The sequence below is a fragment of the Pipistrellus hanaki genome (assembly GCF_964339955.1).
Source record: "Pipistrellus hanaki genome assembly, chromosome: 2".
Taxonomy (NCBI): domain Eukaryota; kingdom Metazoa; phylum Chordata; class Mammalia; order Chiroptera; family Vespertilionidae; genus Pipistrellus; species Pipistrellus hanaki.
The window spans coordinates 153,125,561-153,138,932 of record NC_140504.1 but is presented as its reverse complement, the minus strand read 5'-3'; the positions used below and the strand labels follow the sequence as shown (position 1 = coordinate 153,138,932).

At 37.6% G+C, this 13,372-nt stretch overlaps 1 protein-coding gene across 12 annotated transcripts in view; it reads left to right on the top strand.

Moving 5' to 3' along the window:
* LRRC7 (leucine rich repeat containing 7) overlaps positions 1–13,372 on the top strand; it is a 475,871-nt gene that overhangs the window by 82,424 nt on the left and 380,075 nt on the right. For all 12 annotated transcript variants that reach the window (XM_084871851.1, XM_084871861.1, XM_084871862.1 and 9 more), the window contains one exon: positions 9,216–9,313. In XM_084871851.1, coding sequence (XP_084727977.1) covers positions 9,216–9,313 — 98 coding nt within the window. The remainder of the gene's footprint in view (positions 1–9,215; positions 9,314–13,372) is intronic.

Here is a 13,372-nt window from a genome sequence, read left to right as displayed (position 1 = left end):
TTCTATACACCAACAGTGAGTTTATAGAAACAGAGACTAAAAAAGCAATTCCATTTACCATCGCACCAAAAAAATTAAGATACCTAGGAATAAACTTAACTAAGGAAGTAAAGGACCTATACGCAGAAAACTACACGACACTGAAAAAAGAAATAGAGGAAGATGTAAACAGATGGAAGAACATACCATGTTCATGGATTGGTAGAATCAACATCATCAAAATGTCCATACTTCCTAAAGCAATCTATAGGTTCAATGCACTCCCCATTAAAATACCAACGGCATATTTCACTGACCTAGAAAGAACTCTCCAAAAGTTCATTTGGAACAATAAAAGACCCCGAATAGCCACAGCAATCCTGAGAAAGAAGAGTAAAGTAGGAGGTATCTCAATACCAGACTTCAAACTGTATTACAAAGCCACTGTTCTCAAAACAGGCTGGTACTGGCACAAAAACAGACATATAGATGAATGGAATCGAATCGAGAACCCAGATATCAACCCAAATCACTATGCTCAATTAATATTTGACAAAGGAGGCACAAATATACAATGGAGTCAAGACAGTCTCTTCAATAAATGGTGTTGGGAAAATTGGACAGATACATGCAAAAGAATGAAACTAGGTCACCAACTTACACCATACACAAAAATAAACTCAAAATGGATACAGGACTTAAACATCAGACGGGAAACCATAAAAATACTAGAAGCATCCACAGGCAACAAAATCTCAGACGTATGCCAAAAGAACTTCTTCACTGATACTACCCCTAGCGCAATGGAAGCTAAAGAGAAAATAAACAGATGGGACTACATCAAAATAAAAAGCTTTTTTACAGCAAAAGAAACCATCAACAAAACAACAAGAAAGCCCACTGTGTGGGAGAACATATTTGCAAGTGTTACCACTGATAAAGGTTTAATCTCCAACATCTACAAACAGCTTATACAACTAAATAAAAGGAAGATGAATGATCCAATTAAAAAATGGGCAATGGACCTAAATAGAATATTTTCAAAAGAAGACAGAAGGAAGGCCAAAAGGCACATGAAAACATGCTCAAAGTCACTAATTATCCGAGAGATGCAAATCAAAACAACAATGCGGTACCATCTCACACCTGTCAGAATGGCCAACATCAACAAATCAACAAACGACAAGTGTTGGCGAGGCTGCGGAGAAAAAGGAACCCTCGTGCACTGCTGGTGGGAATGCAGACTGGTGCAACCACTGTGAAGAACAGTGTGGAGTTTCCTCAAAAAACTGAAAATGGAACTCCCATTTGACCCAGTAATCCCACTTCTAGGAATATATCCCAAGAAACTAGAAACACCAATCAGAAAGGATATATGCACCCCTATGTTCATAGCAGCACAATCTACAATAGCCAGAATTTGGAAACAGCCTAAGTGTCCGCCAGCAGATGATTGGATCCAAAAACCATGGTACATCTACACAATGGAATACTATGCTGCCATAAAAAAGAAGGATTTCTCATCATTTGCAGCAACCTGAATGGAATTGGAGAACATCATGCTGAGTGAAATAAGCCAATCAATGAAAGAGAAACACCACATGACCTCACTCATTTGTGGATAATAAAGAGCATTATAAACTGATGAACCATAAGATAGATATAGAGACAGTATATCAACAAGTAGACTGTCAAATTACAGCGGGGAGGGGAGGAAGATCTGGGGGAGATAATAGATCAACCGAAGGACTTGTATACATGCATACAAGTGCAACCAATGGACACAAAACTCTGGGGAGGGAGGGTATGTGTGGGAGGGAGGAGGTTAAAAAAAATCAATAAAATATATTTTAAAAAAGTAAATAAATAAATAAATAAATAAATAAATAAATAAATTTAAAAAAAAAAAAAAAGAGCCGCATGTGGCTCTGGAGCCCCAGGTTGCCGCCACCTGCCCTAGGGCTAGGACCTGCAGCAAAGGGAATCTGGGGTTGACCTGCCTTCTGATAACTGGTCACCCTTGATGGCTGGTGGAGAGAGCAATGGTGAGAGGCTGCTGTTGAGTGCAAGGTGATGGTCTTCTAGGAAAGTGTTAGGAGGTACCAGTGAATGGCTGAAGGAAAGCACTCAGGTCAGGGGTAACAGAACAATAACATTGTTGAACGGGCACTCATTAGTTTGACTACCTGGCTCACACCCAGTGATCACAGGAACATATATTTGCCCTTGGGGCAGGATTAAGGAAAGTAATTCATTCAAACAAGAAATACTTCTTGAATACCAAACACTGTATTAAGCTCCTGCAATAGATGGCAGAATAAAATTGACACTGTCCCTGTCTTCATGAAGCTTACAGTGCAAGAGGAAGGCAGACATTAAGCAGAAATTCCAGAAGACTAACATATAATTATAATTTGTTATGAGTGCTATAATGGAAAACTCCAGACTGTGGGGTTGAATCATATTTGGAGACCTAATTGGGTAAAGGGGTCAAAGTAATGATTAGCAGTTATTAAGATCGAATAGATTCAGACAAAGAAAGCAGTATATATTCAGGCCCTGGGTAGGAAGGAATTTCAAGTGAGTATTCAAGGCACTTACTATCAATAGTAGATGTGCTAGGAGAGCTTCACAGTTAAAAACCATAGTTGCATGAAAAAGTGTGTTTCTGCAAGAAGGGAGTTCCTGTGAGCTAGTTCTACAGTGAGGCGTTACTAGTAAGTTCACTTGTCTGCAAAGACCTTCATGTGGAGCAATTTTCGAAGACTTTGCTTCCCTGCTCTTACTGACTTGAATTCAGAAATCTCCAGTGGAAATTTGTATTTTCCTCAATCATGTGCTGAATAGGGGCTCCTGGATATGCTGTGCTATCTACTACAGTAGTCAAATGTGGCTATTAAAATTTAAATAAATTACAATGCAATAACATTTCAAACTCACAAATCCAGTTTCTTAGTCCTTCTAGCCACATTTCAAGTGCTCAATAACTGAAAATGGCTAGCAGCTATGGCATTGGACAGCACAGATGTTAAACATTTACATCATTGCAGAAAGTTCTATTGTACAGCTGGCATGGTAGTTAATTGCATGGGCTCTTGAGTCAGACAGTTCTGGATTAAAATCCTGATTATTGCATTTACTTGCTGTAAGATCCTAATCAAGTTACTTAACATCTCTGAATATAATAAGAATGGAATAGATAAGATAGCTATCTATTACGCCTTGAGTAATGACCAGATCATGGATCTGCAGGAGGGTGGGACAGCAAATTACAAATGGGTGGTGAAAAGCTACAGGAGGGGCCAGGACAGCAATCTATTGTGCAGGGAGAGCTACAGGAGGGCTGGGCAGCAGGCAGAGAGGTACAGGAGAGTGGAAGAGAGCTACTGGTGCACGGATTTCTGCACAGGACTACTACTATATATATAAAAGGCTAAGTGACTGACCATACGTCCATCAAACTGTCTGACTGTCTGACCTACCAATTGGACGGTACATATGATGCTCACTGGCAATTTAAAAATAGACTTTGACTAGTGCATGTGTGATACATATAAAGCTCTCACTGGTGCCAACTGCATGCATGTTTTAATTTTATAATACTATATTAATATATACTATTTTGACATGTAATTTTTTGCAGTAACATAATTACTATATGAATCTTCTAATTAATTTCCCTTCAATGTGCACAAATCAGTGCACTGGGCCACTAGTATACTATTATATATAAAGAACCTAGCATAGCAACTGGCACATAATAGACATTTAAAAAAAATACTACTTGCTGAAACCGGTTTGGCTCAGTGGATAGAGCATCGGTCTGCGGACTGAAAGGTCCCAGGTTCGATTCTAATCAAGGGCATGTACATTGGTTGCGGGCACATCTTTGGTAGGGTGTGCAGGAGGCAGCTGGTCGATGTTTCTCTCTCATCTACGTTTCTAGCTCTCTATCCCTCTTCCTTCCTCTCTGTGGAAAATCAATAAAATATATTTAAAAAAAGTACTACTTATATCTGATAAGTCTATTCTTTTATTCCAAATCCCTATCTCCTAGTGACTCTGTCATTCTCTATCTTCCTTCTACATGTAGTATAAATTCATTTCAACCATATTTTCACCTAAGCTTTATTTTCTTTTTTCATCCTCAACCCAATCCATAATTTTACATCAACCCAACTTGTTCTCTTAGCCCACTGTCTACCAAGCTTTACTGAAGGAAAATATTTCACTGTTGAGATTATCAACCTTCTAAATGGGCAGCCTTTAGGTTCATTTGGTTGACCTCCAGGCAACTTGGAAAGCCTTTAACTATACCATTCTACTGGCTACTCTTCATTTTTTATAATACCTGTTCTAACTGCAGTCTCCAACCCAGATTCTCTACTTATCTCTGTATCAGCATATGACTATCTCCTGTAATGTATTTATTGAACTTTTCTCTCCTACATCTGCAAGTGTATATATTTTATTTACATGGGTTCCAAATGTAAATATAAGGCTATAGTAGACACACTTGGCTAATGTTAAAAAATACATCTGCCTTGACCTGTTCCCAGACTACTGAATGAAAATCTTTAGTTTTAGAAATGGTGAATCTGTGTTTGTTAAAACCCCCTCCAGTGGTTTTGTGTGTGTGTGTGTGTGTGTGTGTGAACTAACTTAATTTAGGAGAGTTGTGGACACCTCTGTTCATAATCTATTTGGTTTTTTTATACTTTTTTAATATCATTCTGGCTGCCTCTATTTCTTCCCAGCAGTTGACATACACGCTGCACTTTTCAGAGCTCTTCAATGAGCTATTAGAGCATATGTTTTGCCTGTGGTCATCACACTTAATCTCTCCTTGCTGGAACTGTTAACACACTCCTGCTGATGTCTTGCCAAACTTGAGAGTAGCTAGAATAGCTCCTTTGCTGTGTCCTGGCTGTGTGCCAAGACTTGATTGTTGGTTATTTTGTCTGACCATTTAATGCAAACTGTACATCATAGATGACACCAGTAGAATGGTTCAAGCATCCAGACGTGTAGTCTCAAGAAGATGGAAGTCCCACAGTTATATAGTAGTTTAGACATAAACATTGCTCTGTAAAACTTTTAATTTGATTCAAAGTGTTTTCTACTGGGCATAACATTTAGCATTCCAGAGAAAAAGGACATGTAATAATGTTTTAAAATGTTTTTCTCTATTAATGTGTGGTACATATAATTTATAGTGAGTTTTTTTGGCCCTTGTTTTCTTTTTGGTGGTTCTCAAAAGTGTCATGGATAGAAGCAAACATTTCAGTGGAAATAGCTAAATAATCAAAAATCAACATGTAATTAAGAGATCAACACACACACATATAGTTGTGTAGTATTGTTTCTATATTTATATCTATGCTATCTATATAAGTACATGTTAACAGATATTATATTTAATAAGAACTTCATCATAAGTAAATTATGCATTGCATAGTAGAATTTCAATTATTCAGCCTCATAGTGGAATTATTTCTATGATTCACTGATTATTCATTATAACTCTTTATTGAATAAAGCCAAGTTTTCATGTTTCCTAACATATTATACATTTAAAATTTTAGTATGTTTTTTTTTATTGATTTTAGAGAGAGATGATGGAAGATGGAAAGAAAGATAGAGACATTGATGAGAGAGGGTATCATATTAATCTGCTGCCTCCTGCACAACCCCTACTGGGTACTGAGCCCACAACTCAGGCATGTTCCTTGACTGGAAATCAGAGTCCTCTCGGTGCATGGGTCAGTGCTCCACCACTGAGCCACACCAGCCGGGCCAGGTACTAACATATTTAGTCTTCACAACAATCCTAGAAGGTGGCTGTTATCCACATATACTTATGAGAAAATTAAGGCACACAGCACAAATTCTTTTCTGAAGTTATTCTTTAAAGACAGAATTAGAGTTTGAACCTGGTTGTCTTATTACAGAACCTAGGCCCACTCAGGCTGTGCTCCATATCTAACTTGCATATCTGTAGATCTGCTTTTGAGCTTCCAGACAGCAACCTTTGGACATCTGGGGAGTTGAGTTGGGGATCTTTGCTGCCAATATCACACATGATGAAATTGTTTTGAAGCCCTATTAGTACTTCATAACATATTTCATTTATTATGACTTAATCCTCAAACATAGTTAAATGGACATTAACTAGATCACTTTTGTTCTCACATACTGATTGTTAGAGATATAAAAGGAAAAAGAATAGCTTATTCAAGAGAGTGGTTTACATAGATTTCCAACCAGGTTAACAGTCACCATTCCTCATCAGAGTGTAGACATGATGAGTAAAATTGGTTTCTAAAATTACATCACAATTGTATGTAGACATTTGCATGTGCAGGTCATTTTTGCTGCCTTTTATGATCTCGAGCTTATAAATACTAGTGAATAATTATTAGTTCACTTAAGTTGTTATTGGCTAATCATGGAAATCCATTATTTGTACATTGAATTAATTCAAGAGTCAAAACTAGAAAGTTTATGAATAGTTTATATAGTTAAGCCTCCTGGTGAAACTGCAGGGACAGGCCTAGAAACTTAATTTCTTCCCCATATATAGTGTTAAAGCAAATTATATAATAAACAATTCATGTTTTCACTTGGTTTCACATTATTATATTATTATAACCTCAAGAGAAATAACTTTTTCTTTCACTTGAAATGAGCTTCAAATGAAACTAAGGTTCAAGTTACATTGCATATTGAAAAACATTTTCTTGAATTGCATATACATAGGCATCCTATCTAATAAAAGAGTAATATGCAAATTGACTATCACTCCAACATACAAGATGGCTGCTCCATGTGGACACAAGATGGCCACCACAAGATGGCCAGCAGGGGAGGGAAGTTGGGAGAGATAAGGCCAGAAGGGGAGGGCAATTGGGAGGGGCCTGCAAGGGAGGGCAGTTGGGGGCAATCAAGCCTGCAGGGGAGGGAAGTTAGGGGTGACCAGGCTGGCAGAGGAGGGAAGTTGAGGGCAACCTGGCCGGCAGGAAAGGGCAATAGAAGGGGGACACAGGCCTGCAGGGAAGAGCAGTTGGGGGGGGGGGGGTGAACCAGGCCTTTAGGGGAGGGCAGTTAGAGGGGACCCAGGCCTGCAGGAGAGGGTAGTTAGGAGTGACCAGGCCTGCAAGAAAGGGCAGTTAGGGGCAAACAGGCTGGCAGGGGACCAGTTAGGCATCAATCAGGCTGGCAGGGGAATGCATAGGGGGTGATCAGGCTGGCAGGCAGAAGCGATTAGGGCAATAAGGAAGACAGGCAGGCATGCAGTTGGGAGCCACCAGTCCTGGATTGTGAGAGGGATGTCCAACTGCCCGTTTAGACCCCAGTTGGGATCTGGCCTAAACGGGCAGACATCCCTCAAGGGGTCCCAAATTGGAGAGGGAGCAGGCTGGATTGAAGGGCACACACACCCATGCACGAATTTCATGCACTGGGCTTCTAGTGAACATATGAACATGCACACACACACACAGACACATACAACATCTTCTACATATAAATGGACTGATTTCAAGAAGTATATTTGAAAAAGTGTTTTTAAGAACCAGTGACAGTTTCCTAAGGAAATGGTATTATATTACAGTACAAAAGGTTATTCATTTCATATTTTACATTATTCACATAATGCTTTTATGGGATTGTCCTGTCCTAATTTTCCTCTCTGGTACAATCATCTGTACCACTACCAGAGAATATCCACCATCATCATTACCCATAACAAGTATGTGCTTTTCAAATGTATGCATGCTATCAACCAGCACAATTATCAAAACCAGTGATATTCCATTAGAATAATTAAGTAGATGTTAAAAAGCTATACTTATATTTTCAAAATGACACATAAATATAGTTTTGTTCTGAATTTTCAAATCCTGAGCACTCAGTAGTTTTTTTACTTTTATTAAAATGAGTTTATATCAGTAGTACAAAACTATACGGTTTACTGAAACCTGAAAATAATGATCACAAAGTACATGTTGTTAAATATGCTAATCCAGCCGGAACCAGTTTGGTTCAGTGGATAAAGCTTTGGCCTGCAGACTGAAAGGTCCCAGGTTTGATTCCTGTCAAGGGTATGTACCTTGGTTGGGGGCACTTCCCCAGTAGGGGGTGTGCAAGAGGCAGCTGATCTATGATTCTCTCTCATTGATGTTTCTAACTCTCTATCCCTCTCTCTTCCTCTCTGTAAAAAAATCAATAAAACATATTTTTAAAAAATGCTAATCCAAGATGAATTTGATGCATTTATTATTATATTCTGGATTGCAGCATTGCTATATCACTTGTAACTGAGACGTACACTTCATATTAACCGACTTTTTCAAGAAGTCACAATTATTGGAATTAGAAAATTTAGCCATTATCATGAAAGAAAATCAGCCATTCTTCTCTTGAAACTGATATTCCAATTGTTGGTGAAAGATACGTCCTTTTTTCTAAAGGTGAGCTATTTTTGATAAATTTGTTTTCTTTACAAGTAATCGCTCCAGTCAATTGGTCTCTGCCTTAGTCATCCGGGCTGCTATAACAAAATGCCACATACTGGGTAGCTTACACCACAGAAATATATTTCTCACAGTTTTGGAATCTGAGAAACCTGAAATCAAGGTTCCAGCAGATTAATTTCCTGGTGAGAGACCTCTTCCTGATTTGCTGATGACTACCTTCTCATGAAAGAGGGAGGGATGGAGAGAGGGAGGGAGGGAGGGAGGGAGGGAGGGAGGGAGAGAGGGGGAGAGAGAGAGAGAGAGAGAGAGAGAGAGAGAGAGGCCAATCTCTGGCCTCTCTTTCTGTTCCTCTAAGGACACTAATTCCATCATGAATGTCCATCTAAATTTAATTATCTTCCAATGGTCCTACCTCCAAATACCATCACATTGGGGCTTAAGGGTTTAATGTCAATTTGGGATTGGGGGCACAAACGTTCAGGCTATATCAGTCTCTAATCTGAGAATGCGTATATGAGTGTCCACATGGTATTTTTACATTTTTTTAATTGCAATGTCTTGGATAAGTCAAACACTTGTCAGTTTATCACAGTTTCTGCCTCTCCCTATTATATTATTCCTTGCTACATACTCAACAATGTTGTCTAACAAGGCTCTATAGATACTTAAAGTGTTGACTCTTGATTTAAACCATTTACCTTCTCAAAATTTATGAAGATTTCTATATTAATATACTCTTTTGATTCTTTTTTTTTATAGGATGGAGAGCCTACTAAGGGGAAGGAATCCCCCACAATATCAGAGAAGTCCTTGTAAAGAAGTTCGTGCAGCACTTCGGAAGAGGCCTGAAGAGGAGTGTAAGTATTTTAATAGGATAAACTATATTACAGATAGATTTTTATGAGTAGCATTGTAAAATAAAAAGGTTAATCTTTAAATAATTTTTTTTAAAAAATAAGGGTAATTAATAGGTATTTATTTCATCAAATTGAACTTATTTTTAAAACATTATCATAGAGTACACGGATTCAGACCCTAAAAAAACCATTGTTAAGATGCTGTACTGATAATTGGGTTTCCAAAGATACTGGAAAAGGCTGCACAATCTACCATATCTTTCTTAGATAGTTATGTCATGAATATTAATAATTCTCATGGGTCTGAAAGTTAAAAATCATTTTGAAATGAGTTTTAAAATGAACATCCTCTAGTTTCCTTTGACCACAAAGCTTTTTCAACATTTAAAAAACAAACAAACCTGAGAACTATGAAAACCACTGCGTTAGACTAAAAAGTAAATATCTAGTAGTAAATATTTTAGTAAACCCATTGAAAAGAGAAAAATGTTGGATTTAATCCCAGTTAGGAATATATTTTGGAAGATGGAAGTTTTGTATCTCATCATAAACTCATTTTATTCTTCCTTTATATTATTGCATATTAGTGTATATACTTGTCAGGGGAGGTTTAATTTAAATATTTCTAGTCATTAGCATTTCTTGAAATGATTGACATATTATTTGCATTTTAAGTTTCTAAAATGACCTGTAGTATTAACTTTCTTCATGTATTTGAATATAATTATTTTCTGGGAAGTAAATCATATTCCATTAAGATAGCATTTATCTCAATTTTGTCCTTTTCCAGGAACTTACATTTTATAAGGCTAGAGCTAATGCAGTGAGTTCATTGGCATGTATAGTTTAGTAAACTTTTAAGATTATACTGGCATTTTAAAGTAGTTTGAAGTACACTGTTCCAAGTAAAGACCAAGTACATTAAATCTGGGCACATTCATGGCAAGTTGAGTGTTTTTTCTTTGTTCTGTTTTATTATAAAGTCAATGGACAACCTAATTTGGTTGGTATTTATATTATTCAATGTAATGTTAGGTTTCTTTTAATTGGTAGATTTAGATTTAACACTAGAAATAATATCTAATTAAAACTAAAATTTCAAAATGAAGGTTGAGCTCACGGTATCTTAAAACAAAAACTATAAGATATAGGGTCTTGCATCTTTTATTGGGTACATGAGAAAGCCTTGGGGTTTTTCCTTTATGCTAATTTATCACAATCAACTTAGGTATCTGGTAAGTTCTGCAGATTTTTAAAAAAAAATTAGAAGGGATTGTTGTAATTAAATCTATATTGATTCTTATAGAGTTACTGTTTAACATATACAAAGTAATTTTTCAGGCCTCTTGTACTGAGGTTGATCAGCTGATCTATTGAATAAATCCAGCCTGATACCTGTTTCTATAAATAACATCTTATTGAAACACAGCCATCTCCTATTTACTTAGGTATTGTGTATGGCTGCTTTTGCACTACAAAGGAAGAGTTCAGTACCTGGCCCACAAAGTCAAAAGTATTTACCTGATTATTTATAGAAAAAGTTTTTTAAAACGTGGCATGGGCCAGTCATTCTTAAAATGTGGTCTCCAAACCAGCAGCAGCATCTGGGAATATGTTAGAAATGCAAATTTTAAGAGCTGCAACCCACATCTACTGAATCAAAACCTCTGAGAGTCAGGTCCAGTAATATGTGTGTTTTGAAGGGGCCCTACATGAGATTTGAATGCAAGCTCAAGTTTGAAAACCACTAGCCTGGGTCAGATAACTGGCTGCAGATGATACTGAGTCATGATGGATGCAAAAGACTACTGATTGTAGAGATACTTCAGAGTTAATATAGGCATATGTCAGAGTTAAGTCTAATATAAGGTACATAATATAACTGATGCATGTGTTATAACAAGAAAGACCTCATCAATTGAATTGTGGCAGTCATGCCATTTTTGAAATAACACAGCAGGAACTCAGGTGGGTTGACTATTGGAATGATATAATGAGAAAAGAGAAATGATAAAATATTGTTCTCTTCCAGAGAGGTTTTAAGTATTCCTTGTTAATATAATAAACAGTTTTTGTCCTGTTACAAGACAGGATTGAAGTCCTAAGAAAGAAGCCATCTTTAAGAATAGAAGGAGCCTATCATATTAGTTAATTAAGACATTTACTTCAGAGTCACACAGTAGAGTTTATTCTCTGTGTGACACTTAATGATACAGCTACAGGATTCTCAATATTTTTTCTTTCATCTTTATTGTTGAGATTATTACAGATGTCCCTCTTTTTCCCCCCCAATGTCAGTCACCCTTCACCCAGTTGCCTCCCCCTGCCCCAGGCCTTCCCCACCCTGTTGTCTGTGTCCATAGTTAAGGCATATATGTATATAAGATCTTTGTTTATTCTTTTACAAACTCCTCCTCCCTGCTTCTCTCTGAGAATCCTTAGTCTGTTCCATTTCCATGCCTCTGATTCTATTTTATTCACCAGTTTATTCTGTACATTATATTTCTTTTTCATTTATTTTGATTTTTAGATGCAATTGCTGATAGATATGTATTTGTTGCCATTTTTTTGTTTATATTTTTTATCTTTCCTTTTTATTCTTCCTCTTCTTAAAGAATACCCTTTAGCATTCATATAATGCTGGTTTGATGGTGATAGACTTTAGCTTTTTCTTGTCTGTTCTTAATCTGACCTTCAATTCTAAATAGCTTTTCTGAGTAGAGTAATCTGGTTGTAGGTCCTTGCTATTCATCACTTTGAATATTTCTTGCCACTCCCTTCTGACCTGCATAGTTTCTGTTGAGAAGTCAGCTGACAGTCATATGGGTACTCCCTTGTATGTAACTGTTTTTCTCTTGCTGCTTTTAAGATTTTTGTCTTTAGCCCTTGGCATTTTAATGATGATGTGTCTTGGTGTGGTCCTCTTTGGGTTCCTTTTGTTTGGAACTCTTTATGCTTCTTGGACTTGTAAGTCTACTTCTTTCACCAGGTAGGGGAAGTTTTCTGTCATCATTTCTTCAAATAGATTTTTACCATCTTGCTCGCTCTTTCCTTCTGGCAACTCCATAATGAAAATGTTGTATGCTTGAAGTTGTCCCAGAGATTCCTTACACTATCTTCATAGTTTTGGATTCTTTTTTTTTTTTTTTTCTTCTTCTTCTGATTGGGTGTTTTTTGCTTCATCATATTTCAAATCATTGATTTGATTCTTGGAATCCTCTACTCTACTGTTCAATCCCTGAATATTATACTTTATTTCAGTCAGTGTATGCTTTATTTCAGACTGTTTTCCCCCCATTATTTTGGCATTCTCACTAAGATTGATGAAAGTCTCACTAAGTCCCTTGGAGGTTTCTAGATGATTCTTGAGTAACCTTATAACCATAGTTTTGAATTCTATATCCAGTAGTCTACTCTTCCTTTTCTTTTATTTGCGATATTCCTCCCTATCTCTGCATTTTAGCTCTTCTCTGTGCTTATTTCTATGTATTGGGTAGAGCTGCTATGTCTTCTTGAGTTGTTAGAGTAGCTTTGTGTAATAGGTGTCCTAGAGGGCCCAGTAGCTCAGCCTCCCCAAGTCACCTGAGCTGGGAGCTCTAAGTGCACCCCTTTGTGGGGTGTGAGTACACTCCTTTTGTAGTTGAACCCTGATTGCTGTTGGTGTCACTGGGAGGAATGGACCTCCAGGCCAATTTGCTATGGGGTCCAGCTGCAACTGCAGTAGGAGAGCTGCTGTGCAGGAGACATGCCTATGAAGCAGGACTTGTTTCTGTGGGGCTTTGGTGCACACTGAGTCTGCCGCTGGTATTATCTGACACTGACCACTATGTACACTGGCTCTTGGGTCTCCAGGGAACTGCAAAGGCAGCCACTGCCTGGAGTTACCTGGCAGGAGCTACAGAGAGAGCTGCAGATTTCTCCTCTTTGTGTTGGGTTTGAAAGTACATACCCAGATGAGGCTCAGCTGTGAAGGAAGACAGGCTGGTGCTGGGTCTTGGGCCTTTAATTGATATGTTTGAGTTCCCTAATCCAGTTGCAGTTTATTTTGCCCTGAGCAAG